Below are 21,819 nucleotides of genomic sequence, written 5' to 3' on the forward strand. Positions count from 1 at the left end.
TATTCTTAGAGTTGTGCATGTTGCAGGAAAACCTTTATTGGAGACTGGAGGACTGCAGCTCAGTTCCACTGCCACACTGCAAGCCCCGGTCTCTCTGTCTCTGTCTTTCTGTTTCGCCTCTTACAGCAGTTGAGTTAATGAGTGAGTAACCTTCCTCTCAATCTGCTTGCAGTGATTTGTTGCTGCTGTTGAGAATTGTTTTGGCTTTTAACATTGATTTATTGACCTCCTAAGCCAAGAAGCGTATTAATAAATCTGCAATTATTAAATGGGGGAAGAAAGTGGAGGCATTTATATATGATGCAGGGAAATGTGAATAATTACAGGATTACAGAGAATAAGGTGAATGCAAATGTATGGCAAATAATAGAGCATCCTGGATTACACATTTATTGGACTGCCCAGAATAACAGCGAAACGCAAATATTACAGTCAAAACTGAAAGCAAATAATGCTAAAATAAATAATATAATTTTAAAAGTAACTTTTTTTTACTTTTGTATTTAAATTTTTATTATATATATATATATATATATATATATATATATATATATATATATATATATATATATATATATATATATATATATATATATATATATATAAAATCTGTTGGCTAAAACAAGAGGTTACAAATTAGAGAATTCTTTAATACCATGTGTGTGGAATCTAAATAATGAATAGCAAAGATAATTACATATTTTACATTATTTTATTTTATTTTATTATTTTCGCATTGGTGCTCCACACTCCATTCAACTGCAGGCGGTAATGCACCATGAAGCTGTTTGCCAACCCATAATCAAAGCCCAGAAGAAGAAGCTCCCAGTATGCACCGCGGTCTGGTCGCGCTTCTGTTGCCGGAAACGCCTCTGGAACAATGCAATCACACCCCGATGTTCAGAGGTAAACCACAAATACATTTTAAAATACAGTCTTACGAACGCTGGTGATAAAATGGCTTTACTATGTTGAATTTTCTCTTAACGTAGTGAGTCGTGTATTGCTAAGAGTTATTGAGAAGCTTTTAAAATGGCAAGGAAATACTTTTTTATGCAAGAGTAAATTCCTAGATGTTTTTATTTTTATTTTTTCAATCATTTACTCACAGTAAACCCATTACGCGCCGTTAAAATGAGCTTAAATACTGAACTTGAACAGCAGTAATACTGCAGCAGTACTGCAGCGCGTGACGTCTGTGTGTGTTATGCGCGCGGTGCAGAACATCACAGTCTCAGTGCTTCACACAGGACACGTTTGCAGTCCACTACTGATCCACGGCTGTTTAGGCCACAAACACAACATTTGTTTATTATTTTGATTTCAAATAATGTAAAAAAAAAAAAAAAAAAAAAAAAAACTTTTTCAGCATTGTGATACTCTTATCACAGTACAGTAACAATCTTTCATAGACATAAGTTTAAACTCAAGAAATATAAACAACGTATTTTTCATGCATTGACTTCTAGGTTTGTATAACTTGCTCAAGCAAGCGGCAACACATTTAAACATAACAAGCAATCCCACGTGGCTTTCTGGCTAGGATTAAAACAAGAAAAAGTACACTTTCAAATAAACAAGGCAACATAATATCTGCACTTTTACGGAGGCAGAAAAACAAAGTTCTTTAAGACCCGTGAGATTGCTTGTAATAAAGACTTAAATCCAAAACTGTTTCTGTCAGGGGTGAGTTTTGATTTTAAATGTTTGTGATAGCCTAACAAGAAAACCAAATAAATGCAGGCTTGGTTGGCAGAAGAAACTTCTTTAAAAACATTACAAAAATTACGACTGGTAGTGTATATTTTAAAGTAGTGTAATAACTGTAGTACAAACACATTCCAGTGCAGCCTCATTCCCTTTTTCATAATAAAACTGCATTTAAGGTTTATTTTTTAAGGTGTACTTTAAATAATTTCCCACCTAATAAAGAATAATTGTAACAAGCATACATGACTATATTAAAACAAATACGTTTGTTTTTGCAATTGCTAAGTTGTTTACATTTTTTAAGTGATTTATGGAAACTCTTTTTTTTGTAGGTTGGAAGATGGAGATGTGTCTCAGAGAGACCATTTACTGGGAGAAGATCTCACCGGTCTTCCTGACCTGGGTGCTGACCAACTGTTTAATGGCTCTACAGTTGCTTCAAGGTTCCTGCGGGCTGAACTGGAACTGAACGCACGGTTGCGGACGCTGTCCTTTGGGAAACCAGTGCGATACACGTACAACCCGCTTGAGTACGCCTGGGACACACATCGATGTTATGTGGAGAAATACTGTCAGGAAGGGCAGAGCATACTCTTCCTAGGCATGAACCCAGGACCTTTTGGCATGGCACAAACAGGGGTCAGAAGATTTTCTTTCTTTTTATGTTTTCACAGTATTATTTTTGTTGTAATGATATTATGTGAGAATAAATTCAGTAAAGAACAGGGTTTCAGTTGATCTTTCCACAAATCAAGGCATTAACAGTGTCTTGAAATTGACTAGAATGTCTTAAATCCACAAATTCATAGCATTAAATGTTGCTTGCACAACAACAATAATAATAATCATCATAATCATAATAATATCTTCCTGTTTGTTTTTGTCTTGTTTTCCCGAAATAAATTATGGAAACTTCTCTATTTAATTACTGAACAAAATTATCAATGCAAGACTTCTGTTTTTGCCCCAATTTTTCTGTGGCATTGTGCTGTGTGATAAAACTGCACATTTTAGAATGGCCTTTTATTGTGGCCAGCCTAAGGCACACCTGTGCAATAATCATGCTGTCTAATCAGCATCTCGATATGTCACACCTGTGCGGTGGATGGATTATCTCAGCAAAGGAGAAGTGCTTACTAACACAGATTTAGACAGATTTGTAAACAATATTTGAGAGAAATAGGCCTTTTGTGAACATAGAAAAAGTCTTAGATCTTTGAGTTCAGCTCATGAAAAATGGGGGCAAAAACAAAAGTGTTGTTTATCATTTTTGTTCGGTGTGGTTCAGATGCAAAATTAAGATATAAAGTCTTGTTTGCTTTAATAAATGTAAGTGTGTTTATGCTTAAAACAAGTACAAATATCTATCAGTGGTGTATGAAAACTTTATTTACTTTTAAATTAAGTTGATTTTTTGAGCCCATTGGCAGATATTTATTTTAGTTTTAATCATAAATTCACTTCAGTTACTCAAAAAACAGTTTAAAGTAAATGTACCTTAAATTAACCTCTGAGCTGGATAACATGACCAAAACACTTCAGTGTGATCAGAAGTTACAGTACACGCTATTTCAATTTTCTAGTGTTTGGGTACAAAAGTTTTTTTTTTTTTTTTTTTTTTTTTTTGTGAACTGATAAAAAAATGCTGTGGAAATCTGTAGAAAGTTGCATTTTTAGATGTTTAAGACTTGCTTAACTCATTGTGTGCTCCTTAGACATTTACATTTTGAGAACATATTGACATGGTGTTCTTTCATTTTTCTTTTCTCAACCTTAAAAGTTGTGTCCTAATATTAAGAGATTCGGACTCATAATCCAAAAGTTGTGGGTTCGAGTCTCGGCCGGTAGGAATTGTAGGTGGGGGGAGTGAATGTACAGCGCTCTCTTCACCCTCAATATCACGACTGAGGTGCCCTTGAGCAAGGCATCAAACCCCCAACTGCTCCCCGGGCGCCGCAGCATAAATGCACTTTTACCTTCACGTTTTCACTTTAAAAAAAGTTATTTTTAATTCTTACATTTACCTTCAAAATAATTTTTTTGTGCTCCACAGAATTCTTTTTTACAATTATGTGCGTAAATGATGACATATTTTTTTTTTCATTTTAGATAAGCTATACCTTTAAGTGTTTGCTGAAAAACAAAAGAACATAAAAAGAAACAGAACAAACTGAGACAGACTAAATCGAGAAGAACTGTGGCGATGTCTCCAAGATGCTTTAAGAAACCTGCAAACTGCAGTACTGTTCAAATTTTAGGCCCTTGTGTAAAAATTCTGTAAAATGAGATTGTTGTCAAAAATAATGTCACAAATTTATTTTCAAATCAATATTTGGTGTGACCATGCTTTCTGTCTAAAGCAACTTTTGCCCTTGGTGCACTTGCGCAGAGTTTCTCAAGGAGCTTTGCATCTTGGAGACTTCTCCACAGTTCTTCTGGATTGAGTCTGTCTCAGTTTGTTCTGTTCCTTCACGTCATTCCAGACAGACTGATGATGATCAGATCACATCTCTGTGTGGAGCACTGGCTGTTGTCAGACAAAAATGCACTGGATTATTACAATTAATGGCAAAATTAATATTTAGAAATGTAATGATATTTGATGATTTGATGACCACTGTATATGCCCAGTTATTGGCACGCTTAAAAGGGTTTGAGAGGAGCTTGTTCATCTAATTTTGTTGAAATGTCACAATGTAAGCATACTAGTTTTTATTTTAAATCATGGCTTATTTAATTAAGTAGTCTGGGTTTGAATCTCAAGCTTGATTCTTCTATCTTAAACCAAATGTTGCCACGTTTTGCCCTGTTGAAAATGTTTAAAGTCGCTCCTCCTGATTCGTGATTTTGGTAAGTTGCAGTCTACGGCAACATCTGAGAAGAAAGTCCTAGCATCTGGATTGTTGATTGTATAAAAGAATATAAAAAAAGCACACAAGTCACTTATTACTAGCAACATCCGCATTTGTGAGTTCTACCAAAAATGATCAGTTTCTGTAGTTGGGTCATTCTTCAATTGCGGTGGCAAGTGGTGTCCCTCTACTTTACTACTGTTGAAATAAACTTTAAATACCAATCAATTAGAAAAATGTTTACATGTTTATATTCTATAGGGTTAACACAATTCGTGGACTATTAATAGTTAACTTTTAGTTTTAACATACATATTTAATTGAGTTTGGGAGATTGCCTTTTTTTAACAAAATATGTTCCTGCCATACCTTAGAGCAGTATCATGGAATGTAATTGCAACAATGTAACATTTTTAACACAGATAAAGTGGTTATAATGTGTATATAGATTTAATTTAACGTACAATTTTATTAAATTGTTTAAAAAAATACATATTTTGTTATATTTAGGAAAAAAGTTGTGTCCCACAAATTCATGTCTGTGGTGTTAACACAATGGATTTTGCCCTTTTAAGCAAAGGAGGAAATCTATTTAGACTACTTCCTGTGTGTAAAGGTCACTGCAGGTGCTGGTTGATCTGAGGGGTGCATGGGGAGTACATTGTTTCTCATTAATTTTCTTAAAGTTAGCTAAATGTCTGACTATATCATGTGTCACACTTGATTAGTGCCTGTGGTGTTATGTTAATAACTTGCAGATTTTTACATATTTTAATCAAAATCTTGATAAATACATACTTATTAATATTTCCAAAATGTCTCCTGATCTTGAAACCATCATGATGGCAGCCTCCATTTTAGAAAAGTCTGGATTTAGGCTGATTTGTCTGTGGTGTTACTGTCTTTTCTGGTAACACCACAGAGCCTATAGTAACCTGTGATATAAAGTCTGTGGTGTTACTTCAAAATGACATAGACATAAGTGGTTGTGTCACCAGTGATTGGTTGACATTATTTAAAAATCAAAATGTTCCTAAGATTTCATTTTTGATATATTCATATTCATTTTTCATTTTAATTGATATATCATATTAAACTAATTTGAAATGCATAGCAATATATTTTATTAGAAAAAAGCAAACAAGGTTTTTTTTTTTTTTTTTTACAAATTCTGCCTCTCATTTGCCACCCCTACTGAAGAATGACCCAGTTGTCACTGTTGTCAAGATACTTGGCACGGTTCATATGAGATTTCATAATTTCTCACAGTTTAAATAAAGTGATGGAAATGTAGAAGAACATTTTAAAAAAGCAAAAAAAAAAAATCAACTACATCTCTTACTTCCTCATTATCAAGGTACCGTTTGGCGAGGTGAAGGCGGTTCGCGGTTGGCTGAAAATCACTGGAGCGGTCGGCCGTCCAGCAGAGGAACATCCTAAGCGACGGATCACAGGCCTCGACTGCACTCAGAGTGAAGTGAGCGGAGCCCGTTTCTGGGGCTTTTTCCAAGAGCTCTGCGGTGAAACTCACAACTTCTTCCGCCACTGTTTTGTGCACAACTTGTGTCCTCTCATCTTCATGAGTGAGTCTGGCAAGAACCTAACTCCGCCTGAGCTCCCGGCTGCGGAGCGAGATGCCCTTTTGTCCTGCTGTGACAGTGCTCTTTGTCAGGTGGTCACTGCACTGGGAGTGTCCCTGGTGATCGGAGTGGGCAAGCTAGCCGAGCAGCGCGCTCGACGGGCTCTGGCAGAAGCAGGCATCACTGTGAGAGTGGAGGGTATCATGCATCCGTCCCCTAGAAACCCACTGGCTAATAAAGGATGGGCTAACATAGTCAGGGACAAACTAGATAATCTGGGGGTGTTAAGTTTGCTTACCAGTTGATGATGAGGATGATGATGACAGCTACTACCTCTGCATTTTAAAATTCACTCATTGATTCTTTTGAACCTTACTGATGACATTATCAGTGACTTAATGAGACATTTGTGGCAGTAAAACGTCATGTTTAAGATAACAGATGTTATGAAAATTAATGGAGTACTTTATCACACATTTTTTTTTTTTTATTTTTTTTTTATTCATCTCTCCGTGTGTGTGTGTGTGTGTGTGTGTGTATACACAGAACTTTAGATGGCCATTTTAAGCTCTTTTCTATGTTAAGATGTAAAGGTGCATGCATATGTAGGATTTATTTTATTTTTCTTTAACCATAGAAGTGTATAGATAGATAGATAGATATGTTTGTCTGCATTTTTTTGATTACATTTGTGCAAAAAAGAAAAAACAAATACTGTAGATATTACTTTATGTTAGTCTTTGATTATAACACACTAACTTAGCAACATAGCCATAATGAGTTCAAGAGGTTATTATACATTGAATTCAATCTCATTTTTGCCCTTGGATTGTGGATTGTCTTTTTTTTTTTTTATGTGTTTAACCCAAATGTTGAGTTGAATGTACAGTAAAGGTGATGGTAATAAATTGTATCTCATGTTCAGCACCATCCTTTCATTTTGTGTTCATCTGTAAACCAAAATGTTTTGTATTCAAAAGAAAACAAACATGTTTAACAAATCTAATGTGAATTGAGAAGAAGCTTTCTTTTTCTTTTTCTTTTTTCAATAATGCAAAATGACAGTTAAAGGCAGTTCATCATTGAATTCAGTGATGTCATCTCTGTTCAGTTAAATAGTGTCTGTGCATTTATTTGCAATCAAGTCAACGATATCGATGTAGATGAAGTGACCCCAACTAAGCAAGCCAGAGGCGACAGCGGCAAGGAACCTAAACTCCATCGGTGACAGAATGGAGAAAAAAAAAACCTTGGCAGAAACCAGGCTCAGTCGGGGGGCCAGTTCTCCTCTGACCAACAGAATCACAGTTTTATTAATGGAGTATTTAATTCTTTTACTTGGGTATCCTAATATATTTAAAATGCATTAGGTTTATACTAAGCATACTTAAAATCATTCAACATATGTACTGACATCACTTGAGCCCTACTTAAAAATAACAATTAAACTTTATTTGGAGTAGTACTTGTGCACAACACAGATGTCATAATATTAAGCATAAAATGTGATTTAATGTAACTGTTGATGAAAACTGTATGATCTTTGAATATTAGCAGTCTTTAAATGCAATATATTTAGAGTGGTTGCACTTTATTTTACAGTATGCGTACTTGCATGTACTTATAGTGTACTTACAGTGTATTTATCAAGAAAGTTCTGGCAATACAAGGTAACTACATGGGGTAGGGTTAGGTTTAGGGTTAGTACCTAGTTATTACATAGTTATTGTAATTACTATAATAAGTACATAGTATGTACATGAGGCACAGGACTGTGAACTAAAGTGCTACTTTAGAGTGTACCTGATGTATACTTGCAATAGTTCCACTTTAGCACAATCAAATACACTTCAGTGTATCTTTAGTTGGACTTCAGCACAATTAACGTGCATTAAAAATTAAAATTAGTTGTTCCAGTTTAGTATATCAAAAGTACAACTGCAGTGTCCATAAATACAGAATGTAAATGTATTTGTAGTATACAATAAAATAGTTGTATTTCAAATTCATTTTAGTATATATATATAGTTTTTTTTTTCACTAGGGTAAAGTGTAATCTTTATTTATTTATTTTTTAATTAAGGCAACTCATAGATAATCTGAAAACTCATTTACAAAGCTAGCCATTTGCTGTTTTCATATTTAAATCTATTTTAATTGAATGAAGTATTTGGGTATCTGAACTGAATCCGGATACACAGAGTAAAGCCTTTTTTCCCTCATGATACCAGTATGAACCTGAGTGGACAATACTCTTGTTCTTCACACATCTTCAGAGAACCCAACTCTTGTCATCCGCTCTTTGGAAATAAACAGTCTCCTATTTCCTGCTCTTTCTGTCAATGGGTCAAATGCACACAAATATACAATGTCTTCCTAATAATGATGGTATTTCTCTGTTTTGTATTATGAATTAGCTCAGTAAGTCTTACCAGTGGCATTTATTTTGTGGCATAGAGACCCCAGCAGCAGCCATTTCACTCTTCTCTTTTCTTCTCCCTTCAGAGAGAATAAGGTCCTGCATAAATCCCACAGTCGAGTTCATCTTCTTTCTCTGCCTCTTGAGTGTTGTGACAATGGGATTTAGGTGTTACTAACATACATACTAACTCTGATACTTGCCTACCAGCAAAGACTGGTAGCTAATATTCAGTGCTGTTTTATGTATTGATTATGTCTGCTTCACAGATACCATATAAGAAGAACCTTTTAGATGGTCTAAAATGGACAAAGTGACCTCCTTGTGACCCCTCTGGCAACAAGTGGAGACACTGAGCATTAACATTAGTCCCTGTTTAATGGCTGATGCTTGCCAGAGCCATCAATACAATGACAAATGAGGGCTAGGGTTATTAAAGCAGAATTCGACCGGAGGGAAAGGGAAAACGAGTGACAAATGAAGAGGTATAGAGATCCACTGTTGAGGGTGAAACAGAAATGAATGCACAGAGAAGGATTTTCATTTATTTTATTTATTGGTTTATTTGAATAATGATAGAACACAAAAATATTATTCTACCAAAAAGCTGAAAATTATGCATCGGTATAGCATATAGTATAGGCACAGACGCCAAGCCGCTCACTTTCCCTGCCATGGCCATGTTTGTTGTGTTCTTTTCTTCAGTTTTAGTAAAAATTCTGTATATCTTCTTAGTTCTGTTTATTGTGTCTTCTTAAATTTACAATACAAAGCTAGCTGTGACACTTATTACTGATGACAGACTGGACAGATAATATTACAAACTTATTTTCTGATGGACCAACTGTAGTGTTTTTCTTTAATTCAGCAACATACCATCATACCAACATCTTATGTCTAGAAACAATGGTCACTTGGATTGAAAGTATACAACTGTAATGCATTAAATCTGGTTTAAAAAGATGAACTCGGAGTAGGTTAGTAACAAATGTGATCATTTTGTATTTTTAAAAGTAGTCTACACCTTTCAGGTGAAAACTGCACCAAAATGTAAATGAATAAATAATAAATCTGTTTAAAAATTATTAAAAAATTATTTGGTGCATTTGTAGATTGCTATAGTTCTACTGATGCTACAGAACTGTGATTTCTAAAACACAACCAAATATAATGAATTATTACAGTACATTCTCAGAAGAAAAGGTACAAAAACTATCATTGTTTACAACATGTTTTACAAGCAATGGCTAATCAGAGGCTTATACAGTAAGTTAGAATACACTCACTGCTCAAAATTCATTTATTTATTTGTTTGATTGTTTGCCCAGTATCCTATATTTATTACGCATTATAGCTACATTTATTATATAGCTACACCTCCATCTGTCAGTGGATCAACAGCTTCCTGACAGACAGGCAGCAGCTAGTGAGGCTGGGAAAATACACATCCAGCACCCGTACAATCAGCACCGGAGCTCCCCAGGGCTGCGTTCTCTCCCCACTGCTCTTCTCCCTGTACACTAATGATTGCACGTCTAAGGACCCCTCTGTCAAGCTCCTGAAGTTTGCAGATGACACCACACTCATCGGCCTCATTCAGGACGGTGACGAGTCTGCTTACAGACAGGAGGTAAAAGAGCTGGCTGTCTGGTGCAGTCTCAACAACCTGGAGCTTAACACCCTCAAAACAGTGGAGATGATCGTGGACTTCAGGAGAAACCCCCCTGCACTCCCCCCACTCACCATCATGAACAGCCCTGTGACTGCAGTGGAGTCATTCAGGTTCCTGGGCACCACTATCTCTCAGGACCTGAAGTGGGACATTCACATTGACTCCATTGTGAAAAAGGCCCAGCAGAGGTTGTACTTTCTCCGCCAGCTGAGGAAGTTTAACCTGCCACAGGAGCTGCTGAAACAGTTCTACTCCACCATCATTGAATCCATCCTCTGCACTTCAGTAACTGTCTGGTTCAGCTCAGCTTCTAAATCTGACCTCAGAAGACTACAGAGAGTAGTCCGGACTGCTGAGCGAATCATCGGTTCAACTCTCCCATCTATTCAAGAACTGTACTTATCCAGAGTGAGAAAAAGGGCTGTCAAAATCACTCTGGACCCCTCACATCCAGCACACTCCCTCTTTGAACTGTTGCCATCTGGTCGACGCTACAGAGCACTGAGCACTAGAACGACCAGACACAGGACCAGTTTCTTCCCTCAGGCAATCCATCTTATGAACAGCTTATAATAACGGCGGACACACTACACTTTATATTTATATACACACACACTTTATTTATCTAACACACATACTTAGTATACACTTAAATTTTGCACACAATATATATGTACATACATAACTTCATTTTGTAATATACTTGCCTACAATTGTCATTTGTATATTGTCATTCACTGTCTACATATTTGTATTTTTTATTCTTTTATTATGTGTTTTATGTTCTGTCGCTGTCATTCTGTTGTACTGCGGAGCTTCTGTCACGAAAACAAATTCCTCGTATGTGTACATACCTGGCAATAAAGCTCATTCTGATTCTGATTCTGATTCTGATTATGACAAAGCATAGACACAATCAGTGCTGTGTGTAACGCAACTACTTTTTCAGGTAGTGTAACGCACTACTTCTGAAAATTTGGTAACGAAACATAGTTCATCTTTCAATTCGGCGCAAAGTTACTTTTCCCATGTGCAATAGTCACAAGTTCCACGCGGTACTTGACAGAGGCTGGTAGCATTCTGAGAAGCAGCCAAGGCTAACTTTTGAGGGATGGAGGTATTCCTACTACTTCAAAATTGTGGAGTGTCGCACTCTACCCCATGAGGCAGAGCCGGCTGAGAATAAAAGCAGAGACGTTGCCGCACACAGCAGCGCCAATGAGAAATATTTTTTTTCTTTTGATGAGGAGGAAGATGCAATGGGCTTTATTTAAAAAAACTTTGTTAACAGAAGGAAGGGGAAGGCCTAACGTCCAAAAAACAAAAACCCAACTCGGGAAAAAAGGCTCAGTCTTAACTTCCAACTGCACAGCGGGCAGATAATGCACTCAGCCTCCGTGAGCGCCAGGAGAGGAGGGGCAACTAATCCAAAACAGTAGGCAGGAGAGTGGTCGAACAGACAGGGGGGTCAAGCGAGGTGTAGACAGGGCTGAGAACGGCGGACAGCAACAAGGTCAAAAACAGTCCAGGTCGAGAACCAGAAGAGCAGTCCGAAATCATCTGAGGGCAAAGCACACATTACACCAACTGGGCAGACAAACCAACGAGCTTACTGACCAGAATGGAGGAACAGAACAGAAACGAAGCCAAAATGCCCAAACATCACAGAACACACTGACAAGGAGGAGTGAAATCAAGCAAAATAAATAGGGTGAGTAATGAGATAGAGAGAACAGGTGCGCCAGACAACAGCCTACTGTAGATTGCTGAGCGAGATCAGCTGGCGCTAAAGCGAAGGGAAGAAAAACCACAAAAAATAGATAAAAAAAATCAAAGAGAGAGAAAAAATGGAAAAAAACGAATACAAGGGAAAAAATTTGCAAAAACGAAAATTAAATAAATAAATAAACAAAGTAAAAAAAAAGGAAGAAAAATTGGACAGATCATACCGAGTCCTGACAGTACCCCCTCCCCCAGGAGCGCCTCCCGGCGCCCCCGATGAAAAAGGACCGCTTTGATGAAACTGGTCGATGAGCGAGTGGTCCAGGACGTCCCGAGCTGGCACCCAACATCTCTCCTCCGGACCGCACCCCTCCCAGTCCACTAGGTACTGATGTCCCCACCCACGACGTCTGGAGTCTAAGTTTATTCTAACCCTATACACAGGAGAACCGTCAACCATAACAGGAGGGGGTGGGTGGGGAATGGGGCGAACGCAATACAGGTTTAACTTTGGATACATGGAAGACTGGTTGCACACGACAAAGAGAATTGGGCAACCGGAGACAGACCTTGGAAATACGGTATGGTCCAACAAATTTACGTGCCAACTTTTGCAATGGGACCCTCATTGGCAAATCCTTGGTGGAGAGCCATACGCTTTGTCCGCAGACATAATGAGGCGTCAACCTACGGTGGCGGTCTGCGGCAGTCTTAACGCGTCCCCTAGCTCGGATAAGCACCTCCCTGGCGCTCTTCCAGGTGTGGCGACAGCACTGAACAAAAGCCTGAACTGAGGGGAGAGCTGCCTCGGAGCCCTGGGAAGCAAACATAGGAGGCTGATAACCCAGACTACACATGAACGGGGACATACCTGTAGACAACACCGGTAACGAGTTGTGAGCATATTCTGCCCACGTGAGTTGATCACTCCAGGAGGAGGGGTTATGGGATGCCAGGCAGCGAAGCATCCGACCGAGATCCTGGTTGGCACGCTCGGTCTGGCCATTGGTCTGTGGATGAAAGCCTGACGACAGACTCGCGGTGGCTCCAATCTGTCGACAGAAATCCTTCCAAAAATGCGAAACGAACTGGGGCCCCTGTCAGAAACAATGTCCTCCAGAAGGCAGTGAATTCTGAAGACGTGGTCAATGACCACCCGGGCCGTTTCTTTAGCTGAGGGGAGTTTAGGAAGGGGAATGAAGTGGACCGCTTTTCCACACAGAATCACAGTATTTCCACTGGATAGAGGGAGTCCAACCACGAAATCCAGGGCAATATGGGACCAGGGGCGGGATGGGATGGGAAGCGGCATTAACAGACAAGTGGGAGGAGAATTAGAAGATTTATTTTGAGCACAGACCGGACACGCCCCCACGAACCAGCGTACATCCTCCGCCATTGCAGGCCACCAAAACCGCTGGCGGATGGCAGCCAGCGACCTTCTCACTCCTGGATGGCACATGATTTTGGAGGAGTGACCCCACTGGAGAATGGCGGAGCGAACTGACTTGGGCACGAAGAGCAGACCCGTGGGACACCCAACGGGCACTCCGACTCCCTCCTGCGCTCGTCTGACGAGCTTCTCGATTCCCCAGGTAAGCGCCCCCAGCACGCACCCCGGAGGTATTATAGTGTCGGGGGGCACATCGCCTGGAGAAGAGATTAACGTTCTTGGATGAAGTTGAAGCGCCCAAAGAAGTGCGCCCACCGAGCCTGTCTCGCATTAAGCCGGCGTGCAAACCGAATGTACTCCAGGTTTTTGTGGTCAGTCCACACCAGAAATGGAACGGCCGCTCCCTCCAGCCATTGACGCCACTCCCCCAAAGCCAGTCGAACCACCAACAACTCGCGATCACCGATGTCATAGTTTCGTTCTGCGGGAGACAGACGGTGTGAAAAAAAGCACAAGGATGCAGTTTGTTATCTAAGGAGGACACTTGGGAGAGCACGGCACCGACCTCTGACGCATCCACCTCCACCAAGAACTGCCAGGAAGTATCTGGAGTCACCAGGATGGGGGCTGAGGTGAATCTACGTTTTAATTCATTGAACGCCGCCTGGGCATCCACTGACCAACAGAAGTTGACTTTGGTGGAGGTTAGTGTGGTCAGAGGGGCCGCCACCTGCCTGAAGTTTCTGATTGTATGCCTATAAAAATTGGCGAATCCCAGTAATGCCTTGCGGGAATCAGGTGCCGGCCATTTGGAGACGGCCCTCAGCAGGGTCCATGTGAATCCCCCCCAACGAGATGATGTGTCCCAAGAACGAAACTGATTGAAAGTGGAACTCGCACTTCTCCGCCTTAACAAACAGCTTATTCACTAACAGCTGCTGAAGCACATGTCGGACGTGCTGGACATGATCCTGAAAATAAGAAGAGAAAATTAAGATGTCATCCAGATAAATGAAAACGAATCTGTCGATCATGTCCCTCAACATGTCGTTGACAAGTGCTTGAAAGACAGCTGGGGCGTTGGATAAGCCGAAGGGAAGAACCCGATATTCAAAGTGCCCACGAGGCTTGTTAAACGCGGTCTTCCATTCATCCCCCTCCCTGATCCGCACTAGATGGTAAGCATTGTGAAGATCCAATTTCGTAAATAACTCGGCCCCCTGCAAGACATCGAAGGCCGAAGACATCAACAGCAGAGGGTACCGGTTCTTAACTGTGATGTCATTCAACCCTCGATAATCTATGCAGAGGGCGCAGAGAGCCATCCTTCTTCTCCACGAAAAAGAACCCGCTCCGGCTAGAGAAGAAGAGGGACAAAAAATATCGGCTGCCAGAGAATCACTGAAATACTTCTCCATCACTTCACGCTCGGGCACGGAGAGAGAGTACAGTCATCCGCAACGCGGAGAAGCACCAGGGAGGATATTGATGGCACAATCATACGGTCGGTGGGGAGGAAGAGATACAGCCCGGGACCTGCTGAAGACTGCCTGCAGACCATGGTAACCAAGCAGGAACTCGAGAAAGATCCGCCTCCTCCTCCTGTAGGGAAACAGAAACAGAGATCGGGGAGAGAGCAGACAGAAGGCAATGTATATGGCAATATTGACTCCATGACAAAGCTAAATTGTCTGCCAAGTTAATGTTCGGCCCGTGACGAACGAGCCAAGGATGACCCAATACCAAAGGGGCAGACAGAGATTTACAGACTAGGATTTTGAGGTCCTCCCGACATTCCTGGTCAGTGTGTGGTGTCAGGACAGATAAGGACCCAAGAGCGAAAATGGTAACTTTATTAACAGAAGGAAGGCGAAGGCCTTATGTCCAAAAAACAAAAACCCAACTCGGGATAAAAGGCTCATTCTTAACTTCCAACTGCACAGCGGACAGGTAATGCGCTCAGCCTCTGTGAGCACCAGGAGAGGAGGGGGCGAGATCAGCTGGCGCTAGAGCGAAGGGAAGAAAAACCAGAGAAAATAGATACAAAATCAAAGAGAGAGAAAAATGGAAACAAAACGAATACAAGGGTAGAAAACTGAGCAGAAACGGAAAAAAAATAAACAGTAAAAAAAGGAAGAAAAAAATGACTGATCATTTTATTTTGGCATCATTATTATTTAAATTTCAGGGTGAACTATCCCTTTAATTACAGCGGCAGCATGTTCAGTACTGTCCCTTTAAAACCTGAATGCATCTAATATACAGACATGCATCTGTTAATTTCAGTTGTTGACTTTCATGTTAGACAAAACCAACTGAGGCTATACATAAACCTTGTGTTTTTTAAACGTTTTAATACAAAACATAACTTGGTTCAGTAATCAGGCACAGTTTGAAGGGTTCTTTGTTTTTGTGCCCGTGCTTTTAGTGTGCTCAGAAAAATAAAATAAAAACACATGTCAGAACAGCACACAAATAAAAGGGTAACACTTTAGAATAAGGTTCCATTAGTTAATGTTAGTTAACTACTTTCGTTAACAAGAACTAAGCAAGAACAATCCTTCTACAGCATTTATAAGTCTTAGTTCATCTTAATTTCAACATTTACTAATGCATTATTTAAATCAAAAGTTGTGCTTGTTAACATTAGTTAATGCACTGTGAATTACCATGAACTAACAATGAATAACTGTATTTTCATTAACTAACATTAACGAAGATGAATAAATACAGTAATAAATGTATTATTCATTGTTTGTTCATGTTAATTAATACATTAACTAACATTAACTAATGGAACCTTATTCTAAAGTGTTACCAATAAAATATTTAAAAACCAGTAGGGCTTTAAAGCAAATGCAAAAAAATAAATAAAAAATAATACTTTTGTGAATGAGTGCAGTGTCCTATGAGAGGGACACTGGTGATGTTAATGTATGCAGGGCCACTGCTGGCCAAATGGTGCCCTAAGCAGAACTGTATTGTTGTGTTCCCTTTCCAAATTATAATGGAAGTAGAAAAAAAAAAAAAAAAAAAAAACACATACTATAGGGGTTAAAATTAGGGCCTGGACTTTAACGCGTTAATTGAGATTAATTAATTACACAAAAAATAACACGTTAATTAAGATTAATTAGTTACAGAAAAAAAATCCCGCATTTTTTATAACTTATTTTTGCACCGCGGAGCGTTTTTCACTGGATGAGTTTTGGCGGACCGATTATACTGAAGCACCAACTAGCGTTCGCATATCACTGCAGCACATCGAACCTCAAGTATCACCTCAACGCAAAACATATAGCAGCTAGCGTGGACTTTACACTTTATGTTGAACTATGTATTATTTTGTTGGTGCAACTGGCAGTTTATGTTGAACTCTTTATTGTTTGTGCCAAGGTTATTGAGAGTTGGACTTAGTATGTTATGGCCTCTGAAGCAACAGAGAGATGTTTTCTAATAGTCAGGGTTTCCAACGTTCTGAATGTAATTGACAGTATTGTGTTATACTTAAAAAACACTTTACAGAAGGTTCCAGCACCTATAAGCTACCTGAATTTCTGAAATGTACTATTTCTAAATTGTTTCTAAATATGCTATTGCTACACTTAATGGCAAAAATTGCACTGGTCTGCTAGACTTGGTTGAACAAAAATAAACCCTATTTTGTTGCTTAAGCTTATGTATTCAGTCATTATTCAATGGTATACTATAAATCCATGTGAAAAAAATATACTTCTCACTGTTCTCAGGTCAAATATTTATATGCGATTAAAATGCGATTAATTTCGATTAATTAATTACAAAGCCTCTAATTAATTAGATTAATTTTTTTAATCGAGTCCCGGCCCTAGTTAAAATAGACCTTTAATAAAATATAAAAGTAAATAACTGGGTACTTAAATACACCTTGCAGTGCAACCTGGACACATTGTCAGTGATTCTCCCGGGGTCATAGGGTGTTTCGGGTCTTACATCAGACACCCTCACCCGGGCGACCCAACCGGGGGTGATCAGGCCCTGACTTGTTTTGGTTTTGGTTCCTTGGGGCTGTCGCCTCTGGCTTGCTTAGTTGGGGTCACTTCATCTACAGCGATGTCGTTGATTTGATTGCATATGAATGCACAGACATTATTTAAACTGAACAGAGATGGCATGACTGAATTCAATGATTAACTGCCTTTAACTGTCATTTTGCATTAATGACACAGTTTTCCTAATGAATGTTATTCAGTTGCTTTGATGCAATGTATTTTTTTTAAAGTGCTATATAAATAAAGGTGACTTGACTTGACTTGTGCCCAAGTACCGCCCTATGCCACACGTCCCCTCTCCTCAACCAGAGCCACCGTGTAGCCTTCTCAGCAGCTCCCAGGATGTTCTTGATGGCTTTTTTCCTATGCAGTCTGCAAATCTCTAAGAGTACCAGGACCCTATGTAGAAACTGGCCTGCGAATCTCCTACAGCCCACTTTAACACTTTTAAACTGGGCCTTCCACACATTCCTCCAACACTCTGCTACCAGATCAGAGTACTTGGCCCTGTTTCTTTCCTGGGCTTCCTCCAACCTGTCTTCCCATGGGAAGTTCAAGTAACACCACCTATTTACTTGCCAGGGACATCAAGACCATGTCTGGTCAGAGTGATGTGACTGCAATGGTGTCTGGGAACTTCAATTGACTCCCTAGGTCCACAAGGAGGTGCCAGTCTCTTGCTGTTTGCTGATGTTAATGCCAGTTCAGATGGCGTCTGCTACTTCCTTCAGTAGCTGGTCATGGCGCCAACGATAACGGCCATCTCCTAAGGCTTTTTAGCAGTAGCTGAGGATATGCTCTAATTATCCGCTTTTCTGGCAGATTTGGCAAGCAGGTGAATCCACCAGACCCCAGGTGAACAGGTTGGCAGGACTACGGAGGACATCATACTGACTGGACCAAGAACTTAAAATGGTGTGGCTTTCAGATTTCTGCCCAAGTGATCTTGCGGCCAGATGTTTTCTCCCACCTTGTCCAGGCCCCCTGCTTGGGCGCACCCCTTCCTTCCTGTTCTGACCTCTACCCCTGCTGAGGAGACCTTGGTGTCAACTGAGTCTCGATAGAGCAGGACTTCTCTGGCTCATGTGACCTTGAACTCCTCTGTCAGACTACGAAAGGGAAGCTGTAGCTTGGTGTTATGGCCAAAGAAAGCAATGCTACTTAGGGTTCGTGGCAAGCCCAGCCATCTGTGCAGAAATCTGCTGACCTTCCACTTGAAGCCCTCCACGGTGGTAATTGGGACTTTGTAGATCAGCAGTGGCCAGAGGAGATGAGGAAGGATGCCATGCTGGTAAATCCAGGCCTTGAACCTACCAGAAAGTCCTGAATTGTCCACTGCCAAGAGCCATGTGTCGAGGTCATTGCTGGTACCCTGCCGTGGTGTCCTTCAGGTTGTGAGTGAAGAGCTTGCCCAGGCTCTTCACTGGCTTTTCCGACACTGATGGAATTCTGTCTCCCAGCATAAATCTGAATTTATCATCTACTTTCCTTTCCTCAGGACCAGGGACCTGGATTTCACAGGCTTGAAGCTCATTCTTGCCCAAGTGATGATCCGTTCGAGGTCTTGCAGAAGCCATCTTCATCCGGGCAATCTGGTTGTGGTGACCGTAAGATCGTCCGTGAATGCTCTAATCGGGGGTTGTCGGCTGGGCAATGGACCTCTTCATTCCACTTCTGCAGACTTCACAAGCATGTTCATGGCCAGTGCAAACAGAAACACAGAGATTGTGCAGCCTGTAATGATGCCCTTCTCCAGTCGATGCCACTCCATTACTGAAGTCCCAGAGAACACCCTAAGACTGAAGTTGGTATAATAGTCAATGATGAGATTTCTAATCTTCTCTGGAATGTGGTATCTGTTCAGTGCCAAATCCACCAATCTATGTGGTATGATCCATAAGCATTGTCAAGGTTGCCACAGCATTGCCAAGTCCCCTCTGCCCTCTCGTGCCTCCCTGATCAGCTGTGTCACCACCACTGTGTGTTCAATACACCCTGGGAACCCTGGGGCCCCTCCCTTTTGCACCGAGGTGTCTATGTAGGAGTTCTTAAGGAGGAATCCCATCAGACGATTGGAAACAATCTTGAAGAAGGTTTTGCACTCAACACTTAGTTGGGAGATTGTCCTAAACTGCTTGATGTTACTTGCATTCTCCTCCTTGGGAATCCACACCCTTTCTGCATATCTCCACTGCTGAGGTACTCTCCCTCTTCTCTAGATGGTTCTTAGAATTTTCCAAAGACGTTCCGGAAGCCTGGGGCAATGTTTGAAGACCTTTTATGGAACTCCACTAGGGCCCAGTGCTGATGACAGTCTGGCAGATTTAATGACCTCTTTGACTTCCTTAATGGGGGGGGTGAAATGCTCGTTTTCACTCAATATCCTGTTAATCTTGAGTACCTATAGAGTAGTACTGCATCCTTCATAACTCCAAAAAGTATTTAGTATTATTTTATTCATAAGAGAAAGATAGTCTGTACCGATTTTTCCCGGAAAAACACGAGCGTCTGGAGGTGTGACGTGTGGGCGGAGCTAAAGAATCAAGAGCGCCAGTTGCGTTGAGAAGATGTGACAGCTGTGAAGGCTGAAACTGAACGAGAGCAGCAGCAGCAAGGACTCGCTCCGAGCGGGGCTCGAACCCGGGTCTCCGATGGGAGGCGGACGCACTAACAAGGAGGCAGAGATATTTTAAAGGGGGGGTGAAATGCTCGTTTTCACTCAATATCCTGTTAATCTTGAGTACCTATAGAGTAGTACTGCATCCTTCATAACTCCAAAAAGTCTTTATTTTTATTATATTTATAAGAGAAAGATAGTCTGTACCGATTTTCCCCGGAAAAACGCGAGCGCCTAGAGGCGTGACGTGTGGGCGGAGCTAAAGAATCACGAGCGCGAGTAGGCTTTTGAGTTGAGAGCATGTGGAAGCTGTGACACAGATCCAGAGGCTGAAATTTAACAAGAGCAGCATCAGCAAAGGCGGTATGCTATGTGGTATGTACTGAAACTGTATATATTTGCTTAGCGGTTTTGGAAAATGACTAAGTTCCACTTTATGTCGTCTTTTTTTTTTTTTTTTTAAGCTGTACATGTGGAAAGTGCAGTTTGATGACAACATCGCATGTTGTTTACTTGATGTGCTTACGCGCTGATAGCTAAGTTAACAACACAGAGATATTTGAAGCAGTTTTACTCACCGCATGTGGTTCCAACACACAATCGTGACCCTTTTCCGTTGGGACTGCATTATCCTTAAGAAATAAACGACGTGCAATCCGAAATGCAGGGAACAAACAAAAACACTTGCACAACTCCGTTGATGCTCTGTAAAAATAAACTCCATCCACTGGTCCCTTAATGCTGTTTCTCTTTTGGTAATCTGTGCAGGGTTGTCTTGCCCTGGCAACCAAAAACACACTTCTTTTGTGACTTTTCGCGACGCTCTCGCTCTGATCAGGCTGTGCTCAGCCTCTCTCTGCTCTGCTATATGGGAGCGCGCGCTCTTCCGGCAGAAGAGCGCGCACTTAGGACCCATATAAGGAAATTCCGCTCCATCTAACGTCACACAGAGCCATACTCGAAAAAAACTTTCCGAAACTTGTGACAAACCGGAAGAGGTTTTTTTGGAACAAAAATACTCCTTCAAACGTACAACTTAATTTTTGAAACTTTGTCCATGTTTAGCATGGGAATCCAACTCTTTAACAGTGTAAAAAACTCAGTATGCATGAAATAGCATTTCACCCCCTCCTTTAAGGATGTGTTCGTTGATGTTAAAGAGAGTGCTAGGTCCAGGTAGGCATATCAGGGCTGCACAGTGCCCAAGGTCTTGCTCCCTCTTGCGATTGCTATAGATGTTACGGATATAATGGTTGATATCCTCCTCAGGACATGAGAGTTGGCCACTACGTTTCTCTCCCAGCAGATTTGTTGTAGAACCAAATGGGTCCGCAATGAAGGCACTGCACCTACGGGCCCTCTCCTTTCCCCTCTTCCTGTGCTATTCAGTCTCCCGAAGGTTGATTTGCCTCTTCCTTATCACACCCCTAATTTCTGCCTTCTCCTCCTCGTTTGCCTTTCGGTACTGGCTCCTGAGTGTCCTCAGCTCTTGTCAATGTTGGGTAATCTTGACCTCTTGTCGGTTTGGAATTGGTGCTGCAGTGGACGTCTTGGTGGCGCGTTGTTCCTTGGTCCCAAACTTTTCTGAAGCGATGCTGATTATGAATGTCGATTTAAACATTAAAGCATCCAAAAACAAGATGCGGAAAAGCTGAACAGTTGAGGAAAAAAATGGGATGCGTTCATCGTCTCTTAAAGTGTCCGCACCTAATTTAGCTACTGGCTGCTGTAATGTTAATCCAAGAAAATGAAAATCACTCAATGCTCTTGACTGAATTACTTTGTAGTTTTAACAGTCAAACCAAAAATAATTCAGACACCAG

General features: G+C 40.6%; 1 protein-coding gene and 1 pseudogene across 1 annotated transcript; one reads left to right on the top strand and one right to left on the bottom strand.

The window, feature by feature from the left end:
- Nucleotides 1-765: 765 nt before the first annotated feature.
- On the top strand, nt 766-7,069 carry smug1 (single-strand-selective monofunctional uracil-DNA glycosylase 1). The gene is made up of 3 exons (XM_052569098.1): nt 766-906; nt 2,043-2,349; nt 5,920-7,069. Exons 1-3 carry the CDS (start codon nt 881-883, stop codon nt 6,445-6,447), a joined length of 861 nt encoding a protein of 286 aa, XP_052425058.1. The 5' UTR covers nt 766-880; the 3' UTR covers nt 6,448-7,069.
- A 5,609-nt stretch (nt 7,070-12,678) lies between these two features.
- Nucleotides 12,679-21,617, bottom strand: LOC127967927 (uncharacterized; annotated as a pseudogene).
- Between the last annotated feature and the right edge of the window lie 202 nt (nt 21,618-21,819).

This window comes from Carassius gibelio, chromosome B11, assembly GCF_023724105.1.
Source record: "Carassius gibelio isolate Cgi1373 ecotype wild population from Czech Republic chromosome B11, carGib1.2-hapl.c, whole genome shotgun sequence".
NCBI lineage: Eukaryota > Metazoa > Chordata > Actinopteri > Cypriniformes > Cyprinidae > Carassius > Carassius gibelio.